General features: G+C 42.0%; 2 protein-coding genes across 2 annotated transcripts in view; both read right to left on the reverse strand.

The window, feature by feature from the left end:
* Positions 1-5,963, reverse strand: part of LOC139212902 (rootletin) — a 22,898-nt gene extending 16,935 nt beyond the window's left edge. Inside the window, exons 1-7 of the mRNA XM_070843469.1 lie at positions 5,861-5,963; positions 2,920-3,046; positions 2,680-2,825; positions 661-852; positions 494-577; positions 311-402; positions 48-213 (exon numbers count right to left, since the gene is read on the reverse strand). Coding sequence (XP_070699570.1) covers positions 48-213; positions 311-402; positions 494-577; positions 661-852; positions 2,680-2,814 — 669 coding nt within the window. The 5' untranslated portion in view covers positions 2,815-2,825; positions 2,920-3,046; positions 5,861-5,963. The remainder of the gene's footprint in view (positions 1-47; positions 214-310; positions 403-493; positions 578-660; positions 853-2,679; positions 2,826-2,919; positions 3,047-5,860) is intronic.
* Positions 5,964-7,293: 1,330 nt separating this feature from the next.
* necap2 (NECAP endocytosis associated 2) lies at positions 7,294-12,429 on the reverse strand. The gene is made up of 8 exons (XM_070843838.1): positions 12,238-12,429; positions 10,872-10,972; positions 9,745-9,849; positions 9,071-9,152; positions 8,793-8,901; positions 8,532-8,676; positions 8,341-8,425; positions 7,294-8,181 (listed from the first exon to the last, which is right to left on the reverse strand). The coding sequence occupies exons 1-8, from the start codon at positions 12,330-12,332 to the stop codon at positions 8,136-8,138; spliced, it is 768 nt and encodes a 255-aa protein (XP_070699939.1). The 5' UTR covers positions 12,333-12,429; the 3' UTR covers positions 7,294-8,135.
* Positions 12,430-12,747: the final 318 nt, after the last annotated feature.

Here is a 12,747-nt window from a genome sequence, read left to right on the forward strand (position 1 = left end):
TCTCTTTTTAAAAGTTTTACTGTTTCGTGAGCATCTCTCTCTCCCACCTCTTCTTCTCTCCTCCAGTCGGACTCCTTTTGTTCCAGTTCCTCTCTGGCTTTTCTCCAATCAGCAGTGAGCCTGCGTATGTCCTGGCTGAGAGCCTCGTTGGCCAAACCAGCCTGCTCCAGCTGCTCCCTCAGCATGGCATTCACCGCAGACAAACTGCTGCTCCTGAAAACACACAAGGGAAAAAATAAACAACGATGGCAGAGCCAGTCAGCCAAAAAGGGAGACAGAAACAAATGAGGCGTCTCTCATGTTATGTCACCTCTGCTGTTCTTCCTCCAGATGGATCAAAGCGTCCTCCAGGTTGCTGCTTGATTCCTCTTGATGGCGACCATTTGATGTTTCACTGTGGCCCTAAGAGAGAAGATTTGATAGTTTAAGTGTTATTTGTGGGAAGCGTGGATAGAACGTTTTCCTGGTGCCAACATCAATAAACAGCACTCACGCTCAGCCTGTGTTTCTCCAACTCTGACGACTTTTCCTGCACCATGTGCTCCAGATCCCCACATCTCTTTTTGTACTGAAGCACCTGAAGTAGCAGAACATTCATTACCGACTCATACTGAAACCAATGAACACATCTCAGCTGAGGACAGAATACAACAATCATACCTTGGCCTGCAACTTCTGCACGAGCTGCGCCTGCCTCTGCTGACCCTCCTGGTACGCAGTGAGTTTACGCTTGTAGGTCGCCTGCTCCTCATCCAGCCGCCGGCGTAAATCCACGTTCTGCTGCGCCAGGCTGCGTGACTCCGGCGAATCATGGTCCCCGTCTCCCGTCTCAAAACGTAGCGCCTGCTCCAGCTGTGAGTGTAATTAAAAGAGAAGGGCAGGGGGTCACATAAACATGCTTCACATATGGTCACAGATCCACTCAGAGCTGCCATGCTGTGACTTGAACTGTGTGCCTACATGAACTGTAAATGCCAACATAGTTAGAATTTGAGACTGAGAGTTTGTTCTTGACCTTGGAAATGACCGTTTCATTAGTAACAGCAGGATTGTATTTTGATCAAAGTGGTGCAGACACTGAACAATACATGGTTGTTCTTGCAGTAACTTATCATTAACTCTGCGCTAACTGATGCTTTAAGTTAGCGCTCCACTTGATGCAAGAATTATGTGGAATTATAAATGAAAGTGCACCATCTTCATGAGATATTACCTCTCAGTATTTTAAAGGGCTAATCATGTTTTTTTAAAGATCTTCTGTGTGGATATCTAGTAATATACTGTTTACTATAGGAGCCAGACGCCCCTCACTCAGTCTTTTCAGTTTATATGTATATATGAAGTTAATCAGCCAATCACATGGCAGCATCTCAATGCATTTAGACGAGGTCAAGGCGATCTGCTGAAGTTTAAAGCGAGCATCAGAATGGGGAAGGAAGCTGATTTAAGTGTAATGAAGTGGCTCTGTTAGTGTATCTGGAAGTTTCACTGATAACTGTATTGCATTAATGGAAAAGAATGTTTTTTTTTATTTTGCACAGATAATTGTATCACTATTATAAAAAGTCTGGCAACTTATGAGTTTCAATTCTGCTCCATCAGATTCTGTACACGTAAACGTAAACGTTTAACGCTCATGTGAAGTGTGTGTATCAATAATGAATAAACTAGCAGACAGCAATCATAGATAATGAGATTTTCCCCTATATTGTTTTCAGGATCATCATTTTGCTGCACTCATATGGTTAAAGTACCCAGCATTGTTAACTGTTGCTTTATTTTTATGCAAAGGAAACCTCTAAGCATGACTGTAGGTACAATAATTGGCCGTCTGTAGCCTGACATCTAAACAAGTGTGTGTTATTTTAAAGTATTCCTGCCAACATCTTGTTTCGCCCACTCACTCCCGCAGGGACAGTTCAAGCCTCCCGGGTGGAGACAATTTATTTACTTTAATTGAAATCAAAATGGTTTATTAAAAAAGAGAATGAAGGCCACTCTCTTCCTAAAATCTTTCTAATCGAAAACCTGTTGCTGAGAACTTTCTACGGGTTATTGATTGTGGGACAAACACTGCTTTGTCAACGAGAAGCGGTCCTCTAACGCTGAGACTGTTTGACATTGGTTTATAGTTATTAGTTTTATAAAGATCCTTGTTTCTTTGAATTTCCTTGAGCTTCATCTGAGTTGCCTTTTTGTTGTTTTTGGATGCAGACCTGCATGTGTCCTTTAGTAATGTTCAACCCAAAGCGAGATGGGGCGCCCACCCACCACTACACCTCCTCTGTCTCCACTGAAGCCCCTGTTTACAGTCGCCCGGGGTGACTGATGCCATGGCAACATTCCACTTCAGTTCATTCCAGCCCCCATCACCTGGGAGACCGGCAAATCTCACACAAAGAAAAACCAAAGAAAATCCTGAAACGGGAAAACGGGACAGAGCCACAGCATTCCCTTTAGGTGTAGACGTTATAAACTTTAGGATTTAGAAAGTCTTTTATGGTGAGAGCGCAGTTTGATGGACATTCATGTATAGAAACCATCATATTTGACCTTGTTTACAGTCACATGTAGTCTCTAACAGTTTTATCTTCATCCTATCCTCCACTCACTCCTCCTATTCTGCCCTCCTTGCCATCAGCTGCTGCTTGTTGTTGTTGCCCCGGTGTCTTGCCTTACCCTCTCACTAATTGCGCCGTACTTGATGGCGAGCTCATCTCTGTCCGCTCGACTGTGTGCCAGCAGGTCCTCCAGCCTCGCCAGCTCTCCCTGCAGGACCCGGTTCTCCTCCTGGAGGGACATGACGGAGGACATGGCTCCGGCTGCTGACAGAAAGGGCGAACAGAGGCAACAATTAGGCAAAGAAGAGAGTCAAAACATAACTTTGATACGATTGGAGAGCAGATTGCGGCAACTCACACGTATCTGTGAGGTTCTTTGTGACAATCTCTCGCACTCGAGCCGGTAGACATGTAGGGGGGGCATCTGGTGAAGGGCCCTGCACCGTCAGCCTCTTCTCCTCAGACAAAACACTCTCCTCCAGCCTCTGATGTACAAAACAGACATTTAAGTGATTTACATTTGAGAGAAAATGATAAAAAATGGCATCCCCAGCAAATATACAGCACAGCTGAGTGTACAGGCAATGACAACAATGCACAATAAACTGAAAGGTGATGATGATGATGATGATGATGATGTGTACAAAGAGCCACAAGACCAGGAGGTGCCACAGCAAGTACACCAGCCCAAAACTGCTGCATAATGAAAACACAACACAGACACCTGCCAGAGATGGAGGAAGGTGGAGGAGGGCCCGGTGTGCCTCACCTGTATCACTGACTCCAGTTTGTTGGAGTCGGTGTCTGAGTTTTCCGCAGCGCTCATCGCGGTGGAAGAAGATATTTGAAATCCTCCAGCGAATAGGATTAACTCCGAGCAAACGCTACGTCTCGGCGGGCTGAACTGTCGTCTTTATCTTTCCAAAGATAAAGGAGTAAAGAGCTGGTTGTGATTTGCTGCTGCAGGAGGAGCCGATAAAGTTTGGTGTCAGAGGAGTGACGAGGAGTGAGCTCGTCCTGTCGCCTCCTCCGGTCCAGGCAGGCAGAGATTGAGGACAGCAGGATTAGCAGGTTTTAAAATGCACCCCCCCCCCCCCCCGCACCTCCACCCCCACTGCTCCACTCTCACTGGTCACATCCAGTAAACCTCCAGACCATTGCTGTTCAAGCACACAACACAAATAAAACTCTAAGAGTCTTCAACTTACAAGGCAAAAACCTATTAGGATTTGCATTGATCGTTTTTTTTTTAATATTGGAAAAGTAGGATGTTTCTGCTATTATTTAAAGTCAACAATTTTACCCCAAAAATGTGCAAATGTCATATTTTGTACAATTCATGACTGCAAGTGTTCTCCGTGTGCACTTTAGAGAAAAGTTCAAAAATCATTTAAACTCAACGTTATGTCAGGGGGGTTGCTAGTACTGCCAATCCCACTGCGAATCAACAGCCAATTTTGCAGTTTTAGCTTTAGCTGCAGGGCCTGTTAGCGAGCTAGCCCCAGGGCAAAAGTGTGCTGCAGGCTCCATATGTGTTCCCCAATATAGTCTGGTTGTAGCATGGCAATAAAGTCTATTTGTGTAATAACGACGGGTCGCTTATGATGAATCCTTGGAGAATTATCGCCAGACTTTATAGTGATTTACATTGAGTTTCAGCTCATGCTTTGGCCATCTGGCCCGCAATGTTACTTTTTTGGTTGATTCTAACTGCTCTCATAGCTCTCGCCTGCTGTTACCAAAAACTACACTAACAACCCACTGTACACCACCTGCACAGCATCAAGAGTAAACAGACAGTTAGAAACAGAGTGGAGCATTTAGCAGCAAAAGCCAGATATTTCCCTCACTAGTTGGTAGAGACCAAAAACAGAGCGAAAAGGCAGTGAGGTTTTTACTACTGTAATCTGCAGACGAACTGATGTTGTTGAAGTGTTAAGGCTGAGCCTGTTCAATACATGGAAGCATCAGCAAATGTCTCTCAAAAGGAGCCTGCAGACATGTGAATGTCAAACTGTGACACAAGCGTTGAGCCCAAGGACGTCTGTGCTGCACTACTTGGTGTTTGGATCGTCATAGTTACAGACAACAGTATCATTGTGTCAACAGCAGACCCCCAGCACACACACACACACACACACACACACACACATCTATACTTCTACACTTGTGAGGATCCTCATTAACATAATTTATTCCTCAATCCTTATTCTTTACCATTACAGCTCTATTCCTATATCCAACCTCTAACCTTAACACTGAAATTAAGACTTAACACTTAAACAGACATTTGTAGTAAGGGGAAAATATTTTATTATGTCCTCTCTCTCTCCCTTTTTCTGTCTCAGGGTGTAAAATTTTAAGTGATCCTCACAAATATAGAAGTAAATATATAGAGATGAGCCACACAAGCCAACGTATCATTGACAAACTTTCATTACAAACACAAACGGTCACATATTTCAGGTAAGTTACACTATAAAAGTTAGACATTACGGAAAATCAATCATTAAATGTTATTGTAACAGTGAAAGTGCATCCATGTTGATAATAATGAATTACAGACATATTGTCAGCATATTGACAGAGTTTCCCTTCCACTGTTTTATCATTAAACACTTTGTAAATTGTCCAAAATAGTCACTGCTTTGCAATGATTCCTGGTGAACTGCTGGACCATAAGTATTAGTTGGTCAAGACTGTAGCGCCCCCAACTGGCCTGTTGGTGGATGAATGGCACAGATTTATAGGTGATTTATGCCTGGTGAAGTGCACACCTGTTGATCTGTCATCTCCACTAACAAACCACACCAGGCCAGTGATGCAGCCACACATGAGCTGCTGAATAAACAGTGTGATCTACAATCAAGAATCATCATCATCATCATCATCAGCTGCTTCCTCTTTTATACTTCAACACCGTCATTCAAACCGAATGACGGTTTACTCACAAGAGGAATATTCTTTAAACATCCTCTTCCGGACAACATCACTAAAAAATACATCCAAGAGGACACGCCTAAGTTTACAAAAGTCTCTGTCAGGAGTTGGAGGCGGGAGGAGGAGGAGGAAGAAAAAGGAGAAGGAGAAGGGGGAAGGATTACACATTAAACTGTGCAGCATCCGAGCAAATTCAACTGCTCGTGAATTCAGACTTTGTTTCACAGCAGCAGCAGCACAGATCCACAAACACAAACGCGCTGCTGAGGAAACAACAGCCGGGATTCAGCACGCTTCATGTCGTGATGCGCGAACGCAGTGAAGTCCTCCTCCTCCCGCCTTTTGTTTTATAGCCTCACCTCGACAGATCAGGCCGATGAGCGCAGTCCTCCATGATCCCGAGAGCACCTCTACACCACCAACAAGCCCCATCCACAGCGGTTACAGACGGATCACCAGCTGCTTGCAGGCGGTGCTGCCTCGCTCTGAAATCTTCTCCATGCTTTTTCCGGGGAGGGACTTCCAGCCCGCTGCTCTGTGCGCAGCTCTGCCTGCAGACACACACCACGATGATCTGCTGCCATCATGCTGCAGCATGCACACATATTATGTCAGAAATCCATCCAGAAACATTGTTGTTTTTCCACACAAATGTACCCAAATATACCCTGAGCTGGTAAACCTACCACTTTAGTAAGTCTCAAAGTCCAGGTGATCCCAAATAATGACCTTTATGGCTCTTTTCAGGTTAAGTGCTCTCACATCATACACATTATACTCAAACTTGTCTAGTTGGTTTGGCTGTGATTTGGGCATTTCTGTATGTCTTCAAAAACGTTTACTATTTAGGCTTTTCAGTCATACTTGTGATTTATTTTTTAACAAAATACGTTTTGTCAGTTACAATAAGCAAAGTTAAAGCCTTTGCATCTAGTCTGGTAAATTGATCTAAAATCTGAGTTTCAAATTAATGAAAATTTGCAGCACAGTCAGAAGAATAAGGGAAATCTTTTAATAGTCTGTATTATATCTATTATAGGATCTGAAATACTGTTCTGTGCATTAATAAACAGAATAAAATCTACAATTAGATGTAAAACAAAAATCTGAAAAAAAAAAAGATGGAGAATAGGCAAATCTCCAATGCTTAATATACAGAAATATTAACATCATCAGAATAAAGTTACTTGAACACAACATGACAACATTTCTTAAATAAACCCCAATTAACCTGAGTGAAAAAGAAAATATCTGGCTATGATTAAGATAAAAGTAATGCCGTAGTTTCTGTTGCTGATTACACTGAGGAGAAGGTTTGGATAGAAATGTATGTTGTTTTTGTCAAAAAGATACTGAATCTCAGGAACCGCTTCTCTACACTTAAATTAAGGTTTCATGGTGCTCTAAACTTTGTGGCATTTAAAAATGGCTTGAAAATTTTCTTTGAATCCTCCAAAAGCTGGAAAAGTGCCTGAAGACCCCGAGTTACTTCGTCATATTTTGATTAAAAACCCCTTGAAGTTCATTTAAATCATAGCTTGTTTATGCTGCTTGAAATTATGTGTTTCACAATGATAACACCTGCTTTCTTATCTGATGTTCAATAAAAGTTTAAAAAAAATTGAGGACGTAACTGGTAATTTACTGAAAGTAAGCTATAACTCCATGCAACTTCATGCAATAGAAAAAGCTTCAACTTGGCCCAATATGGTGATGTTGGAGAACAAACTGCAGCTGTGGAGGAGGAGAAACAGAGAATATACCTATCTATATAAATCAGAACAAGAGCGAGTGAAATATACTGTTTATTTACAAGAAGACATACATTTTAAATCTTTTTCAGAAAGGCACTTCATCAAATGTTCAATGCAAATTAGCAACACGATTAAGGAAATTTCCATTTGGTAAAAGGCACATTTTAAAAAAGCAACAAAACATGAGGAAAAGACGTATGAAGAGTGTTCACACAGAGACAAACATGGACTTGCCAACAAAGCACGTGGACTCTGAATGAGAGACAAAATGGCAATCATGACCCCCCACCCCAACGCTGTGATTAAAAAAAACATCTGGGTGTTTTTTTGATGAAGGCTAATGAGGTTTAACGTAAAACTAATCTTACAAAGAACTAAAAGAACAACTAGGAAACAGAGAAAAAAAAAAAAAAAAAAACACACGCTGGTATACAGCTAAACAAAACATGGATACTTCAACAGGTAAAACTTTCAACTTTCCCAAAATGGTAAAAACAACCTTGAGATGAGTGCTGGTGTAATGATGTAACGTTGTGACAGGAGGGGGAAAAGATGATGTACACGATGTTGTAAAGACGAGGAACAGCAGCAAATCTGATTTGTGGACAGATTAACAGTGAAAAGGGAAGAAAGGCACCCTCCCGCTGTAAGGCAGAGTGTGAAAAGGTAGAATAAGAAAGTAAAAAATATGTACATTTTGTTGTTTGTTCCTCTAGAGTGTGTTGGTCAGCGGGCTATAGTTTACGTGAGCAGATTCTTTACAGAACAGGTGCAGTGAATGAGCCGGTCAAGTGTGTCCCTCTCTTTTAGTTTCTTTCTGCCACAATCGTCCTGTCCGTGGAATGTATGGAACCTGAGTGTGTGCACGGTTTCTCACCACTCAACTAAACTGCACCCATCCTGATTTGACAGCGTCTTTACTGGAGCTGTGGAGGAGAGGGTTGGGGGTTGGAGGGGTGGGAGATGAGAGCGATGATGGAGTGTGAAAGGATTCAAAAACAATCCCCAATGCAAACATGACGGATGGACATGATGACCACCGCACAGACAAACAAATGTAGGGGACGTTTTCGTGAGAAGCTTACTTGGAGCCTGCGGACGTGAAATCCCCCCACACGTCAGAGCTCGGTTGGGCTGCAGGGACGGGGGACCCAAAGTCTAAAAGAGAGGCTGCAGCGGGAGAAAACCAATTATGGAAAGCATGAATACTGTTTAAATCATGTGAAGATGATTTCTTTTAAAAACATGTGATTTGATACAACAGCGGGGTGATCACCAGTGTTGGTCTGTTCGGCTGAGACTGACGACGGCCCCACAGGAGGTGGCAAGACACCTCCAGCCTTTGCACCTGGTGGAGGTGGGAGAAGACCCCCAACCATGGGCCGCGCTTTCGCACCACCTGCGTCCTTCTTCTTGATGTTCTGTGACAGATGGACTTATGATAGTTTAATGGGTTTCTTTTCTTCACACAATCTGTCAGGGTACAATTTATTTTTTCATCCTTTTAATAATTGCTTTACATCTCTAATGTGCTCACCCCAATGCTGATCTTGATAGTCTGCCCCTCCTTGAAGCTGAGGTCCAGTTTAGGCGCAGCGCTCTCAGAAGCTTCCAGTTTAGCGAGCTCACCTTCTTGCTTCACCCACCTTTACAAATAAAGTAAGAAAACACAATAATTATCACTAAAGTAACTTTTGAGTCAAATTGGGTCATTGCAGAAGCAAGATGAAATTAAATGAATTATATGCATGAAGGACAAATGTGCAGCACACAGAGCAAATGGTATAAAAGGTGATGAAACAGAAGCTAACTCACTTAAAATGGTCTTGTAAAGCTACGTTGAAGTCAAACGAATCTCCGCGATCAGCAAAACCCAGACCGATAAAAGCATGACGTCCTGTATAAATGCAAAGGTAAAGACAAAAGCACATTAGGGTACCTTATACATTACATGATAAAACATAAAACAAACGTTTTCCTACAGTAGGATATATAGTGCAAGTTAAATTATCAGAGTTAAGCCATTTCAAAATATATCTATATTTCATATTTACATACATATACATTTAAAAACCAGATAAATGTTCTAAACAGCACTAGGTGGTACCTGGATGTAAAAAAAAAATCCCTTTTGACTTAATTTACTGTCACTTGACAAGTGCAGTGTGAGACAGATGAAATGGTTGTTTCCACTGTTCAGGGAAAGGCTAATGCACTGTTTCACTTACACTGTTCAGTCTGAATGCTGACTGTCTTGAAACAGAAAAATGTACCATAATTAGGAAGACTGGATGGCTACAGTTCATCTTTTTAATAATTTAAAATGCATTCCTAAATTTAGATTTCAATAGATGTTTTTTTGACATGTAATTCTATATTAATGTGACATTGCATTTTAGAGGTCTTTTTAGCATATTCACCTATGTAAGTGTTTCTTATTTTCAAAATGTTTTTAAGTAAAAGCGGCGTCTCTGGTGAACGTGTCTTACCATTTCCATCCTCTATCCGGATCACAAAATACCTGCTGGAGTCTGTCACAGCTTCGACTACGCTCCCTGGATACTGATCAACTGGAGCTTGGGCGAACAACTCTCCTACGAAGAACAAATTTACACCAAATGGGGCCTTAGGGTTGTTTTCAGCATTGTGATCAAGTAAAAAGGTTGGTTCAAACAGACAAAAAAAAAAAAAAAAAAGATATAAAGCCTGTTGGCAGGCGCTTTGATCACACTGTGACAAACGTATGATGCTGTTCATATTTTCTTAGAGGCTCTCTATGATAAATGTGACTGGAACTGTATAACTGGCCTGAGCAGCTACAAAACAAACCACACATTCATAACCAGCCTTGAGCACATGCTCAGCAAACATGGCAGAAAGAATAAGTAAATAATTCATTTGAATGAAGCAAGGCCATGAATCTGCTGTGTAATTACATATTACCGTTTACAGTGATGACTGCAGTAACACTGCATACTGTGCGTTTCCTCCGTACTTGTCATCACCCAAAATGACACAAACTCTGCGTAAAAGGCTGAACTTCTGCAAGCAAGATGCTTTAACATAATCCCTCTTTTGTTTTAGTAAAATACGACTCACCGTGTCCGTCACTCTTTTGCTAATAAAATAGTAGGGTGGCTTTAGTTAACTCCCTTTAATCCATTAGAAAGTACATCACAATAGCCAGATTCCTTCATGCTGTGAACCAAATGATTCAAGTCTCAAACACTTTTTAACCACCTTGATGTGCAGATGAATAAAGCTAATGAAGCTAACCATAGCAAATAACTACTAGAGGATCTATATTCCCTAAGTATAAGTCTCACTCCTTCTAGCTGCGCACATCAGGGCCGCTCTAAAAGACCTTAGAAAAGACTTTAAACAACCAGCGCTTTACTCCAACATGGTGCTTATTATGGAATGTTGAAAGGCTCGCTTTAATGAATAAATGAGTTGATCTCCTTGTCGCGCACAGTTTCGTACAAGAGTTAACTGTAAAGCTATTTGTCTTGTGACATTGATGAAGAATTCATGCGGTGAATTATGTGCACACTGACACAGACATGCAGAAAGCACGTAATCTCATTTAGTTACAAGGAGATGCCGGTTCGTTTACCTGTGTTTTTGTCCTCTAACTTAATGTAGGCCATCTTGCCTTTTGCAGTGATTTTCAGCCTACCGCTCCATGCAGGTTCATCCAGCTTCCAGTCAGCAGCACTAGAAAAACAGGAAACAGACATGAATACGAAAGTGGTTTGTCTACTCCTTGTTCACTGAAATGGCAGAATTAAGCTGTTTTTATACAGACAGCTGTGGCTTGTCAAGCAGGAGGAAATGAAAATGAAGGTCTTCAGTGAGATATTTGTGCAAACAGTGATGTCTTTTGTTCTGCTGCCAGCTGAAGAAAAGCAATCCCACAGTGGACGAACAAAACGACTTAAGACAGTGGTGCTACAAAATCTGTAATAGATCACTTAAAAGATCCATTGGCTCCTCTCAATGCAGCAGACAAAATAAACGTATATATGGCTTATCATCAACAAAAATATTAAAAAGTATAACATTTTTATCTTAATTTACAAATTTGACAAGAAAAAATATATTAAGTCAATGTCCACTTAGTATCTTTTTGTATCTGGGCTTTTAACTGCATTTCGTGGTCTTCTGTTTTCTTCATGACATCTGAGCAAATCCGAACCGTGGAGGAAAACCACGAGATACAGTTGAAAGCTCCAGGAAAAGCTAGTAAATGGGCGGAATGAACGGTCATGTCAGCTAAAAGCTTGATAATGCTGCAGCGACAGAAGTCACGTTAAACTGTGACACTTGACGACACTAATTATAATGTTAAGAGATCATTTAGTCCGTAATAAAAGCACACACAGCACTGAACAGGCCACCGTTTGACGGCAGGCAGTGCATTTATTGTTGAAATAATCAACAGTCATCAAGCAAACTACAGTTTACCGTCATTCGTGGACACTTAGCGTCAAGTTAACAACTAGCATAAACTCCAACGTCCAGCATCCGTTATCGGACATATCTGAGCCGTGCCATTTAAAAAACACATTTTAAAAACCTTTTTTGGCTTATCGGCAATGGCGCCATTTAACATGGCTTTAACGGAAAAGTTGCCTCTTTAGATGTCAACAAGTGTAAGCCACAGGTAAAGAGATGTTTGTTGACACAGGGATGACGGTGTCTTATTTCAGAGAGCTAACGCAGCAGCTAGTTTGTGTTTCGCAATGAGGCTGACATTAGCGGAATTACCGCACGTAGCCGCTAGAGTGTGTGTGAGCTAAGTGCTGTGTGCTAAAGTAAACCTCCGTCTGTCAGTTTTACTGTGACCGTCGACTACATTGCGAAAAGAGACGCAGTAAAGTGACAGACATCCACCCAGACGCCTGGCTGTCCGATAATGGGTGCAGGCTCCGTCATATTATCCTGCTGCACACTGGGTCGGTCACCACCGGCCATCTTACCGGTAGCCACGGTTAGAGGCCCGCGGCGGGATCCGGTAGACGTGAACCTCGGGCTTCACACACAGCATGGACTCATAACTGTTGTCTTCTGCCATTTTGTCAAGTTTCACCAACTATCAAAACCAACTTCCGAATTTCAATGGATACCTCGGCTGGAGCTCCAGCAGACGACGGTGGCCCAGAGAGAGCGGCGGTGCTCGGCCAGCACAGCGCCCCCTGTGGCCGGGAGGGTTCAGGCCCCGGAGACAGCAGCACTAAAGTGTCCTGATGTACCACGATAACATTAATGTAAGAGGGCACAGTGTGCTTGATACATGTCTAATCGGCTATTGATTTTATAGAAATGTATTTTTCACATTTCTTTTCTTCTTTCTGTATTTTTTGTAGGCTGTGAAAGTGAAGGTAAAACTTTCTTATTTAAGGTTTATTGTCAGTTGGCACAAACAAATCGACTGGGCAGGGGTATGCATCAGAATATATAGTAAATATGATTCTCATGCAAAATAAGTA

The sequence above is a fragment of the Pempheris klunzingeri genome, chromosome 2, assembly GCF_042242105.1.
Source record: "Pempheris klunzingeri isolate RE-2024b chromosome 2, fPemKlu1.hap1, whole genome shotgun sequence".
NCBI lineage: Eukaryota > Metazoa > Chordata > Actinopteri > Acropomatiformes > Pempheridae > Pempheris > Pempheris klunzingeri.

Bases quoted from the DNA above. Each gene is read 5' to 3' on its own strand.
- necap2 (XM_070843838.1), bottom strand. From the start codon at position 12,332: ATGGCAGAAGACAACAGTTATGAGTCCATGCTGTGTGTGAAGCCCGAG. The intron at 8,902-9,070 runs GTGAGTTAGCTT...TTATTTGTAAAG, and splicing joins GCTTTACAAGACCATTTTAA to GTGGGTGAAGCAAGAAGGTG. The intron at 8,677-8,792 runs GTGAGCACATTA...CATCTGTCACAG, and splicing joins CTATCAAGATCAGCATTGGG to AACATCAAGAAGAAGGACGC.